At 44.0% G+C, this 23831-nt stretch overlaps 1 protein-coding gene across 2 annotated transcripts in view; it reads right to left on the reverse strand.

Annotated features, from left to right (window-relative positions):
- Window positions 1-881: 881 nt before the first annotated feature.
- Window positions 882-23831, reverse strand: part of SMIM14 (small integral membrane protein 14) — an 85077-nt gene continuing 62127 nt past the window's right edge. For both annotated transcript variants that reach the window (XM_090035778.1, XM_090035777.1), the window contains 3 exons: window positions 21986-22034; window positions 4618-4766; window positions 882-4037 (listed from right to left, as the gene is read on the reverse strand). In XM_090035778.1, coding sequence (XP_089891904.1) covers window positions 4005-4037; window positions 4618-4766; window positions 21986-22034 — 231 coding nt within the window. In that variant the 3' untranslated portion in view covers window positions 882-4004. The remainder of the gene's footprint in view (window positions 4038-4617; window positions 4767-21985; window positions 22035-23831) is intronic.

Below are 23831 nucleotides of genomic sequence, written 5' to 3' on the forward strand. Positions count from 1 at the left end.
CAGGATTTGGCCCCCAATTATAAAACAGTCACAGAACATGGGACTGAAAAGAACCACTTAGTTCACGAAGCCCACACCTTCACAATTACAGACAGTATAATGCATGTAATGGGCATTATGTCTAGAAAGGTATATAACTTTCATCCCAGCCTTCCTTTCTCATGCACTAGGAGGCACAATACGTCTCATAATACCCGGTAATAAACTTACAACCTTTGTTACAAGCAGGGCTATCCCTGTGGGGGGGGCAAATAGGGGCAGCTGCCCCAGGCCCCGCAGAGCTGGACAGAGAGGCCATGGCTTTAGTTTAGCCCACCTGCCCGCCTAGGAGGTTGGCCAGCTCTTTGCCTGTTCCAGCCAGAAGTTCCGTCTGCCACCCGTCCCGCCACATCTGGTGTGCCAGGGCTTTCACTCCCAAGCGTAAGTGTGCCATGGGATGGGGAGGGAGGCCCCATGCATGCTGCTTTGCCCTGGGCCCTGCACCCTGCTGAGATCATTGCTGACTGGGATGATCTAGCTGGGGATGATCCTGCAGGGGGTTGGACTAAATGACCTCCTGAGGTCTCTTCCTACCCTAATTTTCTATGATTCTATTGTTGTGCTATTTCTAACTTGCCAGATAAAAGATTCCATAGCCACCACATGTAGAAAATCTATGTCCATTTTAAAGGTTAGAACTTATGCCTGACCATGTCCTTTCAAATGTTATCCTTGACTTATGTTCTGTTTTTTTATTATTATTATTATTGGTTGGTTGATGATTTTATTTTATTTTATTTTATTTTTTTAACTGTTAGACCATTTGATCTTTAAAATGAACAACTTCTGTTACCTTGGTGCAATTCCAAATCCATCATAAACTTCAAACAAAGACAAAAAGGTTACTAATGTTTGCTATTTATTTCATTAAGTCAATAAAAAGTGCATAGTACAAGCCCTTTTTTCCCCAATCCAAGTACTCAATAAAAGATTAACAGGAAACCCTAAATGGCACAGACACAATTTTTGTTTGGCATGATTCAGACATTTTAAACCACCAATTTACATTATCACTTTTCCTTTTTCAAATATGAACATTACAAGGCTAGGTGATCAGCAGACACTATCTGAGTAACACAACTTTTAATTTCAAAATAGTGGTGTTAAGCAGACTCTAAAAATACTACTGTTTTAACAAAGTTATAAACTAAAGTTATAAACTAAAGTATAACTGTAAAATCTCATCTTTCTTCATGTCACTAAAACATGTCTCTCTTAAGTAGCTGAGTTTAAAGTAATTAAATAAGCCATTGATCACATTCTAAAGCTTTTCATATCACAAATTTCTTTTACACTTCCTCAAAATTTACTGTGTACAATTTTGTAACCATGATAAATATTTCATCACATATTGTACAGATTATGGCTGCATTTTGCCCCTCAGTAATGTTGCTAGTACACAGTTCAGAGGACAGTTCCACAGATTACAATGGAACTGCTTGCTGACTCAAGTACTATTTAACATGAATAAAAGTGGCAAAATACAATCATATGAATAAATTACTTTTACTTTAAGCAGTAATAATGACATGAAGTTCATATAGTGAAGAGAGTATCACAGAATTTTAAAAGATACATGTGGTGACATGGGATAGTGGCCTGGCTATGTACTAAAACATTTTACATAGATTTAAACATTTAAAATAGATTTGCAATGTTTCTCTTTTACATAGAAAATTTAAAACAGTATTCTCATAAGGGAAGTATATATGAATATAAAAACTTTTGGATAAACTTAGAAGAATTTAAAGAAAAAAAAGTGAGAGGAATTTTAAGAAAACCTGTTGATGAAATGCACACACAGATTAATAATTTTTCTGGTCATAATGTATAGAAAACACCGAGCCATAAATCTGCCAAAATCTTTGAACTGGGTGCACAAAGTTAACCTTCTAAATACATATTTAGGCACTTAAATATAAAGATTATGATTTTCAAAGGTTCTAAGTGCCTGCAAGTCTTACTGACTTCAACAGGCACCAGCATTGTTCTGTTTCTTTAAAATAAAGCCCCTTCTAGGTATATGCTTAACTATGGAAAGGAAGCCCAATTTTATGCACCCAGATTTGAAGACCTTTGGCCATTTATTCTCAGGAAACTGCCAACATGGTAGATTGCATACTTTTGTGTTGGTTCAGTAAAGAAAAAGATGCCATATTACCTACCCTGTTCTAAAGTTCTCAAACAAAAATGCACAAGGAAGGCAAAAACTAGCACAGTTGGGCTGGGTATCCCAATGAGGTCCTTAGACAATATTTGTGGCCCAGAATGACATTAGTTAACATTAGGATAAGTTCTGTCAACTACTCTTCTGAATTTCCACTGTCTTCAGCATGTGGCATTAGTGTAATTAAGGGAATCTGGCCCAATATTATTTTACAAGTGCTCCCGACTATAGGTTGTGAACACATTGTTCCAGAGAAGTTCAATGGACAATCACTTGCATCAAATTATAGAAGTCTTTCTTCAGGTCCATGCTATATTTTTACAAGGAGGTTTGGCTGACCTGCTATTTATTTACCCTGAGGAAGAGAAACTTGTATCCGGTAACAAAAGGATCCAACAAGGTGCTCTTCTAAGGCTCTTAATGCAAACCATTATTAATGTTAGGAGTCCTTTTGGCTACTCACATGAGTAAGACGACTTACGTGAGGAAAGGTTTACAGGATAAGGCCCTTAATTCTCCACAGATTGGTTTTACTGACCTTCATGGAAAGAAGCTTCACAGACAACTACTAACATAAAAGAATCTTGATGATATCCTCATCAATTTTTTAACTGATCAAGAAAAATATACAATGTTACTTTTCTGTACATCTTTAAAATGTTCTTAAATTATTTAACGTATGTAAAAAACTCACTCTCATTAGGTAAAATGGAAGATGCACATATGCACATGTCCACACAAGCAAGCATGAAAGGGAAAAGATATGCCCTAGATCTTATCCTTTGCTTTTTTTATTGTACAATCCAAATGCCAGTAAAAAAAAGATCAAAACTTTAAGTATTTCTAAGTATATGTAGGTCAAAAGCAACTTATAAGTAAGTGGCATATTCCTGAAGGCAATTGTTTGGTATGTTTTCATTCTGTTAAACAGATAATGCATTGGGGCTAAAGACTGTTATGATAGTGATTAAGGTTATACCTAGGACAGAACATTGTTTAGGATAACTGTCATTTAATTTGTCATTTTATCGAGTCTGTAAAGAATTACTTCAGTTTTAGAGTTTAGTATATGGTTGTTCAAGTTTTAGTTGTCTTTAACAATATATGGAATTCTAAATCATCTCAGTGGCACATGCAATTCAGTGTTTGGAGATATAATATTTTGTTTTAATCCCTAATATTTAAGGCAAGGTTTTGACAGCAGTAACACTCACATGGACTTTAATTCCAGTAGATGATCTGTGCTTTGGCAAACAACTCTGAAAACTAGTTAAATTCAGTCCAAAGACTAAACAAAAGGCTGCTTTGAGCAGCAAGGTAAATATAAAATAATTTTATTTTTTTCCACCACAAAAAAAACTCAACTTAATTATTGCAACTAATAAAGTAACTTCCAAAAATAAGGGGGGGAGGGATGTGACTAAATCTGAAAAATAACCAATAAAATTCTATGAATATAAAAATGCACATGGATTTTAACTCTCTTTCAATTAAGGCCAGAAACCACTGCAAAGAAATTATGATCAGTGTAACAGAAAGAGAGTGGAATGTCCACAGTTACAACAACCACCAAAAGACCCCCTGTAGCTCCTCATCATTTATTCAATGGCAATAACATATAAAGCAAAAAATAACTTTAAAAGTGAAATAGCTACTAGCAGTTTATGGAAATAACATCTTGCTTTATGTAAATGCAAAAGGAAAACAGTATTGAGTGGGGTTTAGGAGTACTTCAGTCACTTTCGTTCATTTGGTCGTCCAAGATTTAGTTGCTGAACATTTCCGGTATTTTAAAGTTCTAATCCACAGGTGGGGCGGGTGGTTCTTGCCCCTAGTTGCATGAAAAAGAAAACAGTATTAGATTAGAAATGCCTGTCTACAAAGAATGACTTGCCAAAACAGTGGATAAAAGGAGATATGCTCTCCCTGCTTTTAAGGTTCTCCTCCATCTCTTTCAACATTTGAAACAAGCTCACAGCAGTAGCAATCTTCTTCTTACTAGAAGGTATTTTTCAGAGCCCAAGAGGATTCCCTCCCACAGTACTGTTTATTATTTTTCCCCCAGGATCCTGTGCTACCAGGACTGATCTTCCCAACAAGCTGAAGAAGGCCACTCCAAGTAAAGGCAGTTGGAAAGTATTACTGGAGTCCAGAGGATGTCATCACAGACACTCAATACTTATATCTACTCTTCTGCACAGCAACTTCTATGGATTGTCTCAGTATTCTACTGTACTTTCAAATTGATTTTTTAAACATTAAATGTAGCACTAAAATAATGAAGTTAAAGTAGAGAAAACAGTTTGAGAAAACACCCTAATTAATGTAAGGCAGTATACTTTTAAGAGTTCATTATTATATTATTTCAGAGAATCTAGACATGAAGCACTTTAAGATACAAACAGACTTACGCTATGTGGACTGGCTGGCTTTCCAACTGTGTTGGATCCTCTTAGATTACTAGGTCTCAGCAAGAACAACACAAGTGCAATAACCACCCAGGCCATCATTATCATGGCAAAGCTGATGCTGTTGTCACCAGAGGAATTTGGTCCTGGCACTACAAGGAGAGAAGACTTTATTAAAAGACGACATGAGAAAAAAGTCCTTTTATCAACATGAAGATGTAAACAAAGCATAACTCTCAAATAGAACTAAAAGAGGTTTTTGGTTCACAGCCATTAAATACTCAATCTGTTTGCCTTTAAAGAGGAATAGCTTATTGCAAGATTGAAGCTGTTTTCTACCTGCCTTCCTCTGCCCATAGCAAAACAATGTCCTTTTTAGGGTAACATTGTAGTAAAATTCCTTGCACGTAGAATATTTCATGGGTGGGTGAGAAGCAGCATCCAGGAGTGCAACAGGCAGGTGGGTTTGGAAGGAGTGTCTAGGAGCTGGATGGGTGGGTGGGGCCAAGGCCAGGGCCAGGGCTGGGAATGTCTCGAGAGTAAATCATGGCTCCGCCTCAGGTCCTGGCACGAGCCCTACACTGCCACCACCCTGGAATCCTGGCCCTGGCCCCACCTCCCCATTCCACTCCTTGATGCTGCTTTCCACCTACCCGCATCCCCATCCCGTCCCATCCGCCCAGCCAAGTATGCCCTGCCCATAGGGATCCCAAACCAGACTTCATGGAGACCCAACCCACCCAACTACTTCGTCTGGTGCCCCCAGACTGGTCTAGTAATCTACCACTTAGGGAGCTTTCGTGAGCTGCTGCAGGGGGAAGAGGTGCTGACTTGGTCTGCAGCAGCTCACCAAAACTCCTTAAGTGCCTGCCCCCCCGCTCAAATAATTGCCCACCCCTGTCCTAAGACCACAAAATAGGTATGGATGGAGATGTTTACCATTAATATGATACAAGGGGGAGAAGTGTGCAGCATGAATTAATGAAAAACAGAAGCTAGACAGTACTATACTAACATTCATAATAGGATCCCACTTTCAACACAACATGGCTGGGACTTCAGAATAGGTTCCTAAATCTGAAAAATTGGCCATGAAAGGACAGCTGGCCACCCTAGCTGGGAGAGGGAAGTCCCTAAAGCCTCCTAAAGTTCTGGTTATTTAAAATTTGCAACATTTTTCTGGTGGAACATCATTTCAAATAATCAAGTTATGATCAACGGTGTCAATTGAAATGCTAAACCAGCATAGTTCGCTATTTACAGTGCTTATATGGCTCCCATCAAAACAGCATCTGAACACCTCACAATCCATATTATACTTATCCCCACCATACCTCTGCAATCAATATTTGAAAACCTGGAAGGATTTTATGGACTTCAGTTCCAGGAAACTGACTCAATCTGGTATTAAAAGATACAAAACAGACTGCCACTAGAAAACGCAGATTTGGACTCCTGCCCTCAGCCAAAACAGACAAACACGGTCTCTTCCTGGCCTGTATAGTCTTTTATGAGGAAGGCGTTGTGGCAATATATTAATGGTACAATTGTTTAAACAAAAAAAAAGCCAGTTGCATTATTAGTGTTTTAATGGCGAAGTTCTGGTTTGTACTCAAAGGGAATGAAAGTTTCTACAGAGCAATGCAGGGAGACAAACTTTCATAGCATGTCCCTGATATAATTTAATTGTACCTTGGTTTTGAAGTGTAGACAGAAAAGCCACATTTTACTCCTGTCCCCAAATCATGCTCAGCTCTGGAATTTTTCAGAGCTACAGCATACAGGTGCGTGTGTCCCTATATATACTGCAGGGTCAACTTAGGCTATGGGCTAAGGTCAGGGCACTGGTGGGTAGGGGATGGGATCAAACACAAATGAATCCTCAGGGCCCACCAATATACCTCTACGTAGCTTGCTTCTCTCTCCTTGCCTTACAGGAGGTGGTAGAAGAGTTGAGGCCAAGGGCACAGAGGAATGACAAGACACCATGCCAGCTGGAGCAAAGGACTGAACCAGCCCATAGGATGTTCTAAATTATTTTTGGGGTCACTGGTGCACCCAGTAATCCAAAGACTGGGAAAGCAGACTGACTGCTCACTGAAGCTGACCCAGCTTTAACTTGTGCTTTTCAAGTACACTTGTTGTTATTTCAAGAACAGTAACACCTGCAGCATTTAAGGACCTTTTTTCCTATAAAGCATTAATTTCAGTGGGTTCTCCCTTTTTGTTAGCTCCATAGCTTTGTAGTTCTTGTGTTCGCTGGTGGTACTCACCAGTCATGGCTCTTATGGCCTATTCTCTTGGGTACAGAGTACTTGGTTCATACTCACACAATCAACAAATCTGCTAGATGGATCAGCAAGTCTGCTACTTACACCATTTTGGTGTGCAGCATCCTGAAGAGCAATGTGGACAATTTCTTGGGTGAAAATATGATAAGCCTTCATCTTTACACAATCTTCCAGCCTGTATTTCATGCTGGGCCTATTTCTTCACAATTGAAGATTTTAGCTGAAAGATTTTTTGGACAGTTGTATAACCAAAATAACTATCTTAAATGCCTTTTGACCATTCCTTTGTCATAATAAGGGCTCAGCCTTCTGAATGAGGAAACGAGGCACGTGATACAAGGGGGTGCAGCTCATTGTAGCTAGACTTAATATTTGCCACTTTACAATTAGCAGGCCTGCTTCTCTCTCATGATCTGGTCTCTCATACTCTGTACAATGGTTAAAGAACTGAGTTTAGCAACTGTTCTTGAGCATTTTGTTGCTGAAGAAGGTTATAATACAACACATATGGATGGCATTTGGATGGCACCAAATATCCTAAAAATAAATTCGAACTCAGTCTAGACAAGAAATCAGTTGTCCTACCCTGGGTTTGGCTCCATTCCCACTGCCTAGTCAAACCATGCCAGATCCAATAACTGAATTTACATTGTGCTCCAGCATGGTAGTGTAATTTCATTCTTTTACAAATGCCCACATGCCTCAGTTAGGGAAGTGGTGCAATCTTTCATAATCTTTTACTCAGGAAACCTCTTAACAGAAGGAGATAAGTTTTTCCTCTAAGTTACAGCCAATAGGGGAACAGGAAAGATGAGATGGAAACAAGTATTGGTAATATGTAAAAAACAGACAGCTGTTCCTATCCTTTATCCAATGGTATAACTAGGACAAGGCAAATGGGGCAACTGCCCCAGGCACCTAGTTAAAAGTGGGGGAGGGGGGCATTAAAAAAAACAAACAAAAGAACTGCTACTGCTGGCAGCTGCATGATTACAGTTGTGACTGTGGCACCACTTCCCCTGTGTCCCTATGCTTGCTGCCTTTTCGACGTATGAACTGCATCACCATTACCAAGATGTCACAGTATTTGGAGAAGATTACTCCAATTGAGAAAGAACAGACAGCTGAAATGGACAACATAATAGTTTTATGCTGGTGGGCAAAAGATGCAACCCCTGATTTAGGATGGTTTCTAGATGCTTTGCAGATGCTAAGCTGTCACACAGCAACACCTGTAACTCCTATCATTGTCAGTTTGCTAGGAGACTCCAGCTGCTCTAGCAGATGGTCACCTGGTCTCAATTATACATGCCTTTCACTATCTCTACTACACAAATGTGATATATTTGTACATGAAGTTCCCAGGGCTTAGGGAACTCCAGCTACGACAGAACACTGAACTTCCTCAGGAGCACAGACTACACTCAAGCTTGTTACGCCTCTGTTTCCATCGCTACCGGCTTTCCATAGCACACTGAGTCTAACTCAAGGTCTTTATGGGCAAAGCCTCAAGTGCCTTGTGCCCAGCATTCAAAACTCCACCTATTCTGCTCTGGGGTGAGGCCTAGGAGTCAATGTTTTTCTGCAGCAAAATGTGGACATTCTATTGAAAGGTAAAGCTCATTTTTGCAGGAGGCAGTTTTCTCAGGGGCTAGTCTAAGACTGAGGAATAAGCCCTCCCAAGAACTAAGTCTCGCCACTTCTTGTTTTAAGTGCAAGGCATGCTTCTTGGCCTGTTTTATTTAATATAGGACAGAGACAGGTACATTACAAACAAAACAAAACTCCTGAACTGCATTTGCTATTATTCCCCCAGGGAGAGAATGACAGAAAAAGACCCAATTGTAAGAGACAGATATTTGGTATGTCACTTAATGTACTACTGGAAAGCTGCTCCATACTCCAAAGATGAAGCTGATATAAGAACCTATATAGAAAAACACTGATCACTCCTGCCCTTTTAACTCAACTTAAAACAAATAAATGCCCGGTCTGGTCTTTTAAAATTTTTTTTATTAAGCCTAGCCACGCTGCTTCTGGATTTGCACAGTAAAGACATATTGCAGAGAAGAGGAGGAAAGGTATCAGTTTACTGAAAAGGAACACTCCACATGCAATTTCTTTTCTGCTCTACTACCTCCCAACAGAGAGGTCCTCTTCTTGGCCATTCAGCCTTGTTGTGGTTAACCTCTGTCTATCACAAGAGAACAAATGAACACTCTCCAACTCTTGCCTTCCCTTTTTAGCTGTCTTTCTAGTTCTTCCTGATCACTGACATAGGGGCAGGAAAAAGAAGTGAGGTATTCTGACAGTTAACCTGACAAGGCAGAGTACGTGATGGACGTTCAGGGATTAGTGCTTAGTTTGTCTAAAGCTGACAATCGTAATGGAAAGTACAAGAACTCAGAGATACAACAGGGAGGGAACTGGCAGATAAGCTTGCCTTGACTCTCACAGACAAATACAGCCCAAGATGAACAACAAATACAGATTTGTTCTAAAAAGCTTACTTAAGTGGAAACTAAGCAGGCATCATTTAAGAAATCGTCATCTATGACAGTTAACATTAAAAGTTTGTCCAGTGACTCAGAAGGGTACAGCCTAAAGGTCTAATATGTTAAGTCCAGTTCAAAACCCACATGAAATCTGGGCAACTTGTTATGGTTAACTTAAGGGTATTATTCAGACCTCCACACAGGCAACCTCCAGTCAAATAAAGATGAAACAAGTCTCCCTGACACAGAGCAAACACAATTGACACTTAATTGCATCTGCTGAAAAAATTACAGCATTTCACATTTAAAGCCCCCACTTTCTACTTAGAATGAGAGTTGAGCTTAATCAAACTTCATTTCTAAAACTTTTTGAGATATCTTGAGCGCATCCATCATGGGTATAAGAAAGATAAACGATTGCATGTACATACACATAACTCTAACATTACACCCAGTTTCCCACAGGGCATCTTTAGCAGCTGGAACACAGTGAAAAAACCCAAACAAACCAGCTTATACCCCACTTTTCCCCATTTGTTCTTATTATGCAGTGTGTGTTGGAAACTGGCTACTACAGCAACACAGCACCATGTAATGATTCTTCCCATGCTGGATGAACCAACAGGCTGTTCTGGGTTACCAGCTGTTTTTCTAATATTTTTAACCAAACAGTATTATAATACAGAGATGGTTAAAAGAACTGAGCTCTAAAAAATAGTGAGCCGCTGTTGTAGGAACATGTTTTAAAGTATCCCACAACATCCTACAAGATGCTTGTAGCAGCGCAAGATCTTTTAATAGACAGGACTGCAAATCATTTCTATTTTCTCTAAACTTTGAATTGCATGAATATCTTATTTGTCTAATGTAGAGATGTGGGAGCTCGATGCCGAATTATATAGGACTGAATTAAGCATAGGCTCAGACCTGTTCAATTTAAAACTTCTATTGTTTCACAAAGTCATAAACTAAAGGAGGTCTGTTGGTTCACGAGGTTCCCAAATCAAGCCCTTGCTCTCTAACCCAGAGGCTAGGTGCGGCTGCCTGATTCAGTAGTCTCAGAACTGGTCAACAGCTCATTTAAAAGGAGTCCCTTATCTTTTTTTAGGCAAAAGATACAAAACTGTCCCCATGGTAGAAGTGAGGCATCTAACATAACTTTACTATTAGTTATATATGATAACACTTATACATATGGATTTCTAATTCTTACTTCTATTGGTTAATTTAGTTAACTTATCTATATTATAATATCAGGTGATATGCTTTGTATTATAATCATTACGCTCCTTACGTTAATCCTTAATGACCTTTATATTTCTTATGCTAAATTTTCTATAACCTAAATACATTATTCATCTATATGTTTTGCTGGTTTTTGCAGGGTTAAAATGTCAAAACTGACATAATATGCGGTTGTTTTTTTGTCATTGCGGTTTAGCCATGCAGTTTCCTATTCTTAACAATGTAAGCAGCATGTCTGCTATTTTTATCATTGTTCAAAGGTCAGAAGTTCAGCATTTTCATCTAAGGGTCAGAAAGTGATTACCAGAATGTCAATCGCTGACTTCTCAACCTCCTTGAAGCATTCTGGGAGTTTTAGTGCATTGTTTCTAATGCTAGGCCTTGCTTAGCATAAGCACTCTCTCACAAGAGAATCCCTGATGGACTATTCAGCTAGCTGCATAGTCAAACTTTCAGTCCTCTTTCTCCAAGATTCCTTTTGAAATTACTGGAAAAAACATTAAAAACTGTAATGGGTACTTTCTGGCCACCCTAAATAAGGTTGCCTGTTTCTGAAGGAGAAACAGTAGTGAAATGGCTAACCATGGTAAAAGTTGGTCTAATAAAAGGTATCACCTACAAAAATCCTAACCAGTCATATTTAAATGGTAGATTGTAAGACCTTTGGAGCAGAGACAATATCTTCCTCCACAAGGCTGTCCAAGGGCCCTTACCTTGGTGGACCCCCTGACCACAATAGCATTATAAACGCTACATCATATAGTGGTATAGGTTGTAGCTGTTTTGATCTAAGGACATAGGCAGATAAGGTTCTTTGGGTAAATCTGATATCTTTTATTAGATCAATGCAAATAGTTAGAAAAATCCAGGATCTTTATACCCGAAAGCTTACTAAGAAGAATTTTTCCAACTATTTGAGTTGGTCTAATAAAAGATATCAGATTTACCCAAAGAACCTTGTCTGAGTACATCATATAGTGATAATTAAATAAGAGTTCATTGTCATTACCATACTGAAATAAATGGGAGAATTTCATAACTTTGCTAATACTACTGTTTCTGTTTGGCTAGATGCAGACTTTACAAATCATATATCTGGGCTTAAAGAATTCATTTCACAGAATGAATCAAAATCTACAGAGTTTAGGGCAATGCAGTGAATTTCCAGGGTCGCCTCCCCTTAGTTGGTAGCAACAGAACAACACATGACACAACTGTGACATCAACTGAGCCACAGCCCTGATGTTTCCCAACACAAAAACCACTAAATTCCCAGTAGTTACTTCTGTAATTCATCTGTAACCTAAAGATTCATCCACAAAAGCATTACTAGATAAACTGAGAAACAGAAAAGTGACCCATGAGAATGAACAGGCAGGGAGGAAATAAAACAAAAATCTTCAGATCCAAGCCCTGTAAGCAAGGAAGCCTGAGTCAGCTAGCTTCACAAAATGTACTGCATAGCTTACAGCTGCTAGACACTTAATCATCTACTGTAAGTGCAAACCTAGGAAAGAGACCGATTCAAAATCTAGCCGTCATTGGCTCATTACAACCAGACCCGAGGGAGGGGGAGGGGGCTGACACTGAGGCTGAAGCAGTGGACTGAAGTTATACATGGCTCACTGTCTCAAGGCAAAGGAAAGGGTGGAGGTGAAGTTTTCATGGAGCAGGGCCCAGAACAGTTGTAATCTACTTTTGTAAACAGATTCAGCAGCGTCTCCAGGCTCAGTCTTAAGAGTACATTTCCCAAGAGACTTGCCTTTGCCCCACCAAGGAGAAAAGCCAGCCAGTTTAAACATCATCCTAAAACGTCAGCAAGAATTCCACACTGGAACTAAAGTGTAGACATCATAATTCTTAAGAAGGGAGTAATTTCTCTTCAGATCTCCACATGCTTCACAAATATTACCAAATTAAACCTCAGGACCTCAGTGCACCTTCAGGTTAGAGGCAGCGTTACCATCCCTTTTGTCATGGGTAAATTAAAGCACATAAAAGTATAATTTGCCTGAAGTTGCACAATTACTTTGTGGCAAAGATGTACAAAGGACTTCAAACTCAGGTGAATGCTTTACAGTCAGACCATGCTATCACAGTTCCCTTTCCTTCATGTTCTCCTCCTCTCCAAATCACGTGGACATTTGGGGGATAATGTCTGCTCTTACCCAGATGCCTCTGATAAGACAAACTCCAGAAAGTACATGTGGCCATAACTTAGCCATTTGTGCTCCAGGGTAAAAGTAGTAAAAAATATAAAGAATATCTTGGATTCTCTTCATTATCATCCTTCTCAGAAGTCTCAGATCAAAATTCCTTTGTATAGAAATCACTCAGACCTGAAGAGTCTGACAAAGGTCTTTTTTATTCACCACCTGACTGATTAACATTGTGTAACATGAGAAACTCTAGATCCCAGCAATTAGTTTCAAATGGCTCTTGCCTCTCTAAAAGATACAGACCCTCACATCTTTCTCCTATAGCCAAAAGATATCAATTAATAAATTGACCAAGGCCTCTGAAGGGAGGGAGGGAGCAGGGCATAAGCAGGGGCAGGGGCTGGGATGAATGGGGCCCTGGGTGGGCAATGGGACAACTGGAGCCTGGGTGGCTTGTCCAGGGGCGTGGGGAGGCTCTTGCTGCTCTGCAAAGCCTGGCGATCTGAATGCAGGGCAGATGCAGCTGCTGTTGCGCTTTGTGCACTGCTGCAGCTGCTCCAGGAGTGGCACAATGTCATCTGCCTGCTGCCACTGGGCTGCGCCTGGTGGCAGAATGCATATGGCGTCACGCGGGTCGAGAGGCAGCAGTAGCAGTAGCAAGGTGCAAAGTGCAGCCCACAGCTGCAGCTGCCTCCGCTCTGTGCCCAGAACGGGGGGGGGAGCACATGCTGGGGTGCACACAGCAGCAGAAGCCCCCTCCATGCTCCTGGACGAGTTGCCTGGGCTCCAGTCACTCAGCCTCCCCCACAATAATTTTTTTCTCCTTCTGCCTATGCAGAACACAGATGCATCTAACACAGAAAAATGTTTGTCATTGACCCTTTTTCTCCCTTATCCACTGTAGTTTTTTTTCTTTTGGGTTTATACTTTTGCATCTCTTTCCAAATACTGGGCATTATCTTAGCTTGTAACGTGTGCCACAGCATGTGCAGCTCCACAAGCTCTTTTTCTGGACACTGACTAAGCTCCATGTGGCTTTCTGCCTCCAATTTCAGTTTTGAAGCATTTTCGATTTTATTTAACAGCCACAGTGGGCATGGGTACACAAGAAGCTTTAATGCGCATTAGACTAACCTATCATGTCATGTAACGGATGGTCTTCCTGTTGGGATTGTCTAGTTTGTGGGCATGGGCACTGTTTGCCCACACAGGCAAGCAGTATTCCTCTGGTGCGTAAACCAAGGCTAATGTAGTTGTTCTCAAGGTAGAGAAGTCACATGTTGTACTGGCTAGTTTCTTAATGACTGCTGCCCTTGAAGCTGCCTTGTGCCTCAGCTTCCCCAGGTGGCTGGTGGAAGGTTAGTGTAACACCCAGGTAGGTTGGTGTCTTCTTGAAGGGTAACTCTTTTCCCTCCACAACAACTCTTAGCTTGGCATTTGAGGCATGATTATTCAGGTGAAAAAGTGCTGAGGTAGTCTTCTGTATATTCAGCTTTAATCACCAATGTTTTAGGTAGGAAACTATGAGATCCATGGCACAGCTCAGTTTGGCCTCTATTGATGATATGTTATTACTGGCAGCAGCAATACATCCACTATATGACATGATAAAAAAATACCCAATGCAGACACATCTAAGAAGCAGAAAATCCCTACCAGTATCTTCCAGAAACATAGTAGGAAGCAGGTGACATACTGTCATCATGGCCGCAGAAAAGGTGGGAAGAGCAATGGAATAACCACCACACTCCACTATACAAATAAATTCCCATGTAAGGGATCAGTAAGCCTGAATTGACTGCAATCAGGCTATGGTGCTTTCAATAAAATCAAACATAAAATGAGCCTTACAAACTCATCATTGTGTCCCTGTGGCAAAGGAGATCAGACAGCTCAATATACTAACTGCTGTTAATTTGCAAATTTGCTCCCAGTCAGCCAGTCTGCTAGGGGGCCAGCCTCTGGCCAGGAGCAGAGCACTGTGTCTGACAGCTCCTCCAGCCATGGGGCAGGGGCAGCTCCTCTTCAGTCCCTGCCTGACCCTTAGTCCCCTGGCCTGCCCTCTGGGCCCTGGGGCCGGCTGCTGCCTGTTCCTGGCCACTGGGGCTTTCATTGGTGGGCCTATCTTGACAACAGTAGTGCTGCTCACCCTAGCTGGAGCCAGAGAGCTCTGTTGCCTGCTCCCTGGCCCCTGGAGTGTGGGCATGTGCCAGCTCTGGCACTCAAGCAAGCCCCTGGCTTTGCTCCTGGGCCCTCCTGTTTCACCTGCCTGCAGTTCCTGGCAGAAGCATCCTGTGAACATGGCACTCAGCCCAGGGCCCCAACTAGGGGCAGAAGAGATATGGATCTCGTGGCAATATGTGGCAATGCTGAAGTCCTGCGGCAGTTCAACCAGGGAACATGGGCCAGTACCCATATACATGATCAGATGGAGGCTTACATGGGGGAGCTCAGGCACGGCTGCTCTGGGGGGCAGTGCAGGGTCAAAGTGAAGGCCCTGCAGATACAGGGTGAGGGTCAATGACCAAAACAGGCAGTTTGTGGCAGCCCACAGAGGCATGCCCTGCATGAGGGAGCTGACCAGGTTCCTCACTCCCAGGGACTCCGGCCACAGACAGCATGTTTACTTTAGGACTGGTGGCTTGCCAGAGCTCCCACTCTTTTCCAGTCCCAGAGGAGAATCCCCTGAGGACAGCCCCTTGGGCCAGCAGCACCAGTGGTCAGTGGCCTCCTCATCCAGTGTGGGCAACCCAGGCTAGCACCCAGCAACTGTGGCTACACAGTGAGAGTGGGGAGGACAGGCCAGGGAGGACCCCACACAGGGCCAACTCAAGTTTCTCCTTGGAAAGAGCCACTGGCTATGTGCCCAGGCACCAGGCCACCAACCCCCCAGCACCTCACAAGCAGCTGGACCTCCTCCCTGCCACCAGGCTCTGAGACCAACAGCCAGGACTGCCTGCAATGCCCACCTAGTAAGCCCCACACAGGAAGTTCACAGAAGTTGAGGGCTGGAAGGCACCTTGTGAGGTTATTGGGTCCAGGGCAGGAAAGACTGCTGGAGTCAAATAACCCCAGGAAGGAGGACTTGGGGGCACCATGGCCACCCATTTCCACACCACCTAACCTGCCTGCCCCTGCCCTGCAGGCCTAGTGTCAGGGGCCCTGCACAGGGGTGAAGGTCCCCCTCCCCTTCCTTCCCCTCCTTGCCCTGCGCGGCCGAGCTCCCCCCTGCCTCTTGGGAGTTCCCCCCACACAGCACACAGGGAGGCAGGAGGCAGTACAGAACCTTATTGAGCAGGAAGTACCCTCCTAGCTAGGCAGCCAGGGGCTTCTCACATGCACAGAACCTCATCAATGGCAGCGGTGATCCCCTCGGCCATGAGGACCAGGGACTAGGCAGAGGTATCCCTCCAGGCGGTGGTGCACATTGCAGAGAAGCTTGGGCTTGCCTGGGGCACCACTGAAGCTCAAGGCCCTCCGCCAGGTTCTCAGGTGCACCCAGGGCACTGTGATCATCAGAAGCATGGTGTAGTGGGTTAGGCACCCCTCAGTGAGCTCAAATACCTTATTATGGCATGCCCAGGGCACTCTCATGAGAGGCATGCTCGGGGTGCAGGCCATGTGTGGGTGGGCCCTGCCCCAGGCCATCTCTCTGACAAGCCTGCCAGAGGATGGTAGGGGTGTCACCATCTCTGTATCCCAGCCAGGGGGAGGCCTGTGGTCCATCTCCCTGGCCAGCATGGGCCTGGCCCCACAGGAGCAAACTGCCTGGCCTGCAGGAAAAGTGGGGGAGTTGGCCACGGCCCAGCCTATGTAGGGAATTGGGAAAGCAGGCTGCCTGCAGCAAGTGCCAACTCAGCCATGTGACCCCACAAAGGGAGTGGGGACAGACAGCTCAGCTGGTGGCTGCCTGTGACAGGGGCTGCCTGCCCAACTTACCATGGTCCCTGGGCACCTGTGTGCACATGACCCCTGATCTGAGGCCAGTTGGCACACAGCTGGTGTGAGTTTGCAAAATGTTGCAAACTGACAAAGAGCCTCTCCTATGCTTGCTCTGCAGGTCCCACAGCTTCTCACAAGGGAGGGGCAACAGCCAGGGATGCAGCATCAGGAATGGTGCCCCCAACAGCCAGCACCCTCTGCATGTGCTGCCTCCACCAGTGGTGTACCCAGGATTGTACCCTTCTGCTGGACCAGTTGGTCACTATCACAGAGGAGTGGCTGGCCGACTCATGGGCAGGGATCAGTCAGCAGAAGTGGGCAAGTGGGAGGCGTACAAGTGGGAGAGGGAGGTGCATAAGTGGAAACAGGACCAGGCATACTGTGACTGGCTCCTGGAGCTCAAGGAAAGACATGTTGCCCTCCTTGAACAGATGGTGGCTGCCCAGGAGCGGCAGGTTGGCATGGCGGGTCGTGCAGTGGGGACCACGAAGGAGGACCACTGGGTGCTTGACAGGATCTTGGCCCTGGCGGCCTCCTTTGTGCTGCCCATTGCCCATCCAGCAGCCCTGGCCTCACCCGCTGCCCAGCCATGGGTCTTGGCCCTAGGCCACCAGGCCTGGGAGGAGGCCCTTCACCAGATGCAGTCGCCAGGGCACCCCACCCCTGCTCCTGAGCCCTTTCCCCTACCATCCAGACCACCTGTCTGGGCTGATGGCCCCTGAGTGGGAGGTGGCCCCTGTCAAACCAAGCCCCATGAAGGAAGAGGGGGAGCAGGTTGGTCAGTATCCATCTCAGCCCCCGGCTGAGCCTCCAGACCACTGGCTGCGCTATGGTGTTCATGCCTGTGGTGATGCCACCAGAGTGCTGGGCACTAGCCCCCAGGCTCTGCACCACAGGTGCTGCCAGCCCACCATTCCTGCCTCCCATACAGCAACTGCACTACTGTATATAGTTGCATGGGGAAGAGGGTGTTTTATTGTTGGTGGGCATAAGAGTTTGGGGGAGGGTTTTGTTGTGGGGGAGGTCCAGGAGGGAGTGTGTTGTTTGAGGGGGGTGGGAGGGAGTATGCTGTGCTGGAGGGAAATAAAGCTTGTTGAATAGAAATTGTCTGGAGTCTCTGTAGTCTTGGGTGAGTGCTGTAGGCCTGGGGTCCATGGGCACCAGCCCAGAGACCCTACTGCAGGGGCTGGGGGAAAAGGTGGCTCGCAGCTGCCTCACAGCCACAGTGCCCTGTCTGCTATTGCTGGGGGGCAGGCTGGGGCATGGAGCACCCATGGTACACTTGCTACAGGCTCCCAGAACTGCATCCCCTACCAGGCTGTGCCTAGCCATTCCCCCTCCTTGGAGACCCAGTCCCCCCTTGGAAACTCCTGGCACCTGAGCAGCTATAGACAGAAGCTGCCGCTCCCCCTGGCTCCTGCAGGAGGTCAGAGTATGGCAGGAGCAGCCCTGGATCTACTTAATGCTATAAGAATTAAATCTGCTCCCAAAAGGGTGCATGTGTAGATACATTCCCAGGGCTGACTTACCATGCACTACGTCCAAATAGCATTAATTGCACATGTAGACACACTCAGTAAGTATCAGAGCACTGTCCGCTTTCCATCAGCTTTACTATGGAGTGAAGACTCACTTTCTTTGCTCACAAATTTCTTTGCTCTGTCAAGGGTTAATTCTGAGTCTTCCAGACTGGCCTGTCAGAGTTTAGTCTCTAATCAGAAATTCAGCCAGACTTCCACATTTGCAAGGCTGGCTCTTCAATCTTACATCAGTTACAAACTATGGCATCAGAGAGACTTGGTAGGACAGCTCTTATGAGTGTCAACACTGAGGGTTACATTCTGTTCTGGAAGGACAGGGTTGGGAGAAAAGGGAGTGGTGTTGCCTTGCATGTCAAAAACACATATATTTATTTGTTTCCTTGTTCAGGAGAAAGAAGATAGCAAAACAGAATGCATTTGGGTGAAGATGAAAAGTGAAAGATATAGCACCAATATGATGGTGGGTATTTATTACAGGCCACCAATCAGGAAGAGGGGATGGATGATGCTATCTTCAAGGAGATGACAAGTCTATCCAATAGCTATGGGATGACAGTTATGGGAGACTTCAATTTTCCAGACAGCTGCTGGAAGAAAAATGCATTTAAACATAAAGTGTCAAGCTGATTTGTAACTTGTATGGGAGACAACTTTATTCCAGAAGGTGGAGGATACAATCAGGGGATCATTTATCCTGGATCTTGTCCTAACCAACAGGGAAGAACTAATGGAGGATGTGATGGTGATGGGCAACTTAGGAGGATGTGGTCATGCTACACTAGGATTACAGATCCTGAGACAGGGAAAGCATAAAGTCAGCAAAATTAGGATGCTAGATTTCAGAAATATATTTTTCATCTGATTCAAGGAGTTAATAGATGTGGCACCATGGGAGGACAGACTGAAGGACAAGGTGCCCAGGAGGGCTGGGAGCTTTTAAAGGGGACAGTATTAGAAGCCTAGCAAGAAACTGTCCTGACACCAAGAGAAGCTCAAAAATGTAAAGAGACCAAATGTGGCTGCACAAGGAGCTCCTAAAATGCCTCAGATGCAGAAGGAAAGCATACAGACAATGGAAGAATGGGCAAGTCACCAAGCAAATAGCAAGAACCTGCAGAGACAAAAATCAGGAAGGTAAAGATAAAGAACGAGCTGTACCTAGTGAAGGAAGTTAAAAGAACAACAAGAGGTTCTATAAGCATGCTGGCCAGAAAAGAGGACCAAGGAATCTGCAAGTCCACTGTTAACAAGCCAGGGGAATTATTAACAGAAGATGCAAAGAAGACAGAGTTACTCAAGAGCTACCTTGCCCCAGTCTTCTTTAAAAAAAAAATTAAGCTGCAGCCAGACACCTAATAAGGATTATTTGGATAAGGAAGGAGGCAAGGTAAGGGATGAGCTAACAGAAGAGACAGTAAGACAGCATTTGGTGGGTTTGAATAAAATTTAAGTCAGCAGGGCTGGATGAACTTCATCCCAAGGAACTGGCAGAGAAGATCTTGAAGCTCTTGGCAATGACCTTCATGAAGTCATGAGAGAGTGCCCAGGTATCAGAAGACTACAAAGGGCTAGTGTAGTGCCCCCCTTTAAAAAAAAGGCAAAAATGAGGGCCCAGGGGACTACAGATTAGTTAGCCTCACCTGAGTATCTGGGAAGTTACTGTAGTATATCCTAGAGAAGGCCATTTGCAAGAATCTGGATGAAGGAAGGCTGATCACAAGCAACTAGCATACATTTACTAAGAACAAATCAAGTCAAACAAACATGATCTACTTATTTGACAAAGTAACTACTTGGGTGGATGAAGGGAATGCTATGGATACAATGCATCTGGATTTCAACAAGGCTTTTAATAAGATCCCACAAAACCTTCCCATAACAAATGGGACAAATGTGGGCTGGACAAAACTACCAAAAGTTGGATAGATAACTGGCTCAATAGGTGCAAGCAAAAGTAAATCATAATGGTCGTGTCAGAATGGCAGGGGGTTTTGCATCAAGTCCCACAAGGGTCTGTCCTCGATTTGGTGCTCTTCAACATGTTTATTAACAATTTGGATGCTGGCATAGCAAGATTCTTGAGCAAAGTTTGCAGACTACATGAAACTGGAAGGACTGCAAACATGTTGAAGGATAGAGTTCAGTTCAGAAGGATCTTGACAGATTCGAAAACCGGGCTAGAGCTAACAGAATGAAGTTCAATGCTAACAAATACGAAGCACTCACTATGCTTTGGGAGAAATGATCAAAAACAAATATAAAACGGGTAACACCTGGCTCGAAGGCAGCACTATGGAAAAGGAATTGAGAGTTTGGTAGACCACAGACTGTAGTGTGATGCAGCCACACAAAAGGTGAATGTGGTTTTGGGATGCATCAACAGAAACATTAGGTGCAAGACACAGAAAGTAATTGTGTATCACTCAGCACAGGTTAGGCCTCATCTGAAGTACTGTGTGCAGTTCTGGGTTCCACATTTTACAGACATGGAGAAGTTAGAGAGGGTCCAGGCATCAGGCAACAAAAAAGATAAAGGGCTTGGAAAGCAAGTCACACGAGGAGAGGCTGCAGGAGCTAAACAAATTCAGCTTGTGGAAAAGGTGTTTATGAGGATAATGATAACAGTCTTCAAATACTTGAAAGACTACCATAAGTAAGAGGGAAAGAAAACACCTTTTCTCTCTTGCTGCATAAAGGATGTGGACCATTGGCTTGAAGCTGCAGCAAAGTAGGTTTAGATCGGATATCAGCAAAAACGTCTTCATTGTTAGAACGGTGAGGCAGCATAACAGACTGCCTAGGGAAGTTGTGGACTCTCCCTCACTAGATATGTTCCAGATGAGGTTAGACAGCTACTGGTCAGGGATGATTGAGACGTAATTATGCCTATGTTCTACTATGGTTATTTCTCATCCTTCCAGGTTTGGCTGGTTGCTGCCCCCACCCCTCCCTTTTTCTGCTATATGTAAATGTATTAAATGGTAACTGACTTAAATAGAAGTGCACCACCAGCATATTTTAGGTTGTATACTTCATGCAGATTCCCTCATAGGCAGATACTGGTAGAGCCCTCTTCCAATTGCAGAAATTTTTGTGGGAGCAGAGGGTGTAAAAGCTACCCAGACCCCAAAATAAATGGCATTTGTCTCAGAGGGGCATGGTAAGGACCTCCAGTGACTGTGTTGATTTAGCATGGCCCCATTACAGTCTTCAGTGGCAGAACTATCACAGAACTAGAGGGAAATTAAAGCCATCTTTCTCTGGCACACACCACTGTCCTGTAGAAGTATTGTCATTCTCCTGAATCGAGTTAGTCCTATTTAGAACTTCTCTGTATCAGCAAGGACCACAGTACAAGTTCTAATCTTGAAAATATTAGGCTTGATTCAGTCAAACTTTGGCCAGATCATGAGGAACTATGCTCCTACAAACTCATGTTGATACTAGTAGGTTTCCGGGCTGCTCAGCATGGTCCATAACATGCTTTATTTAAAACTCACAGAGATTAATGCATATCACAACCCTTCTAGAGAAAACAAAACGATCCCAGCCCTGCAACCTTGATTTAGTAGATTTGTGTAATACTAAAACTAACTCCAGCCTTTCAAATGTCAGCAAATTGGGCTTTAATTATTGCTGCTCATCTTGGCTTCCATAGATGGCTCAAACCCAAATATTCCCAATTCGAAGTTACTCACACTCCTGAAGGCATTCCGTGTCTGTGCAGTATGACTGGGATTGTCTCAACTGAAATGAAGAAGAAAGCACCAGTTAGCAAGAGAGAGTTGGTCACTTCTTCAGATTTTTGAGCCAGATTTTTCAGTTTTTGAAATCTGTTAAACTGCACAATTTGAACAAATTCAACATAGTGGAGATAATCAGAGTTTAAGAAACATTAGGGAATGTTGGAGGAATTTTTTTGTTCTGGAACTGTTACTCAGCATTACCACTGGAACACAGATCTTTGATAGGAAAGAATCTAAATATTACTTTATTGCAGTTATGCTCAACCTTTTGGCCCTGTGAGCCAGATGAGGGGTGCAGAGCCAGGGCTGGATTGGGCTCTTCAGCCTGGCATCACTCCTTCCCATCCCCCTGCACGCCAGAATTAGGTCCCAGGGGCCCACCACTGCCCCATCCTACCCCGTGTACTGGGATTGGATCCCAAGGGCCTGGCACTGCGCTCTCCTACCCTCCCCCACCCCATGCTGGGATTGGGGCCCTGGATGTCCAGCTCTGCATGCTAGGATCCACTGCCTTGTTTATGGCCCAGGGCTCCCCATGGGTATGGAAATTTGGCAGCAAGGGACCAATGTCACTGCTCCTTCACCACCAAATTACTATACCCACAGGGAGCCCTGTGGGTCAAATGACAGTGCTGCAGGCCAGATCTGGCCCATGCGATAGGAGATGAGTATAATTCAGTAATGCAGGGGTGCTAAGTTATGAATTACTGGCATATTAATGTTTTCAGGCAGGTAAAGTCTTTATCAGGAATAACAGTTACGGTTTTTTACATCAGATTTCAGTTTGAACACATTTTTTAAATTCAAGTTTATATGCCTACATACACCTTGGGGTTTATAATACATGGCGCTGTTAATATGTTATTTTTAGTTGTAACTAGGTAGTTATGATCAGACCATAATAGTACATATGCATAGAAAAGGAAATCAAGGTTGCAGTTTGCTTAATTTCATTTTCCATTTTTTGAGTTCTTGCCTTTTCAACCTAATACCTTTTTAATGCAGGATTTTGTATGTATTTTCCCAGCTTTAAGTTAAAGAAACTCTTTTTTTTTTTTATTATTATGTGCAACTGTAACAACCTTTTGCTGCCATTTATCATTAGCAGGGTTTAAACTAGGGGTGGGCAATTATTTGGGGTAGACGGCCACTTCACCAGTTTTGGTGAGCTGTTCAGGGCCACACACAATGTGCATAGATGCACACATGCGTGCATTCTCCACAGCTTGCCCAGCACACCCTCCTCTGTCCCATGTCCTTGGCACATGGCTGGGTCAGGGCAGAGCCATACCAGCCGCCCCAGCTGCACCCACGCGACCCAAAGTGGCTATCAGGAACACAGTGCAGCACTAGCCCAGCCAAACCTAGATAACCTACACCCCTTGGCCCCCCTTCTCCTTGTACCCCCTACCCCATCAGCAGGGAGAACCATACCTGAGCTTTGACTCACACTGGGGGCTGGGCTGTCTAGTCTGCAAACAGTCTCAGGGTCAGAGTTGTGTGCAGACAGCCTTGCTGGGCAGAAGCTCAATTCCCCATGCTTTGGAGCATACCCTGGTGCCTAAGGGCAGGGCAGGCCAGGCTGGGAAGTGGCTGCCTGGCCACTGGAGCCAGCTATGGTATGAGGAAGGGAGAAGGGCAAAAGGCATTGAAAGATGGGCCAGCCACAGGCAAATACTATTCTCCTTCAGAGGAGCACCAATGGGCCAAATAGAAACATTTGGCAGGCCAGATCTGGCCCCTGGGCCTGTATTTTGCCTGACCTTGCTTTAAAAACTGTGGCTCCCCTACTTTCAAA

The sequence above is a fragment of the Crocodylus siamensis genome, chromosome 2 (assembly GCF_052110815.1).
Source record: "Crocodylus siamensis isolate JL-2025a chromosome 2, ASM5211081v1, whole genome shotgun sequence".
In the NCBI taxonomy this organism is placed as follows: domain Eukaryota; kingdom Metazoa; phylum Chordata; order Crocodylia; family Crocodylidae; genus Crocodylus; species Crocodylus siamensis.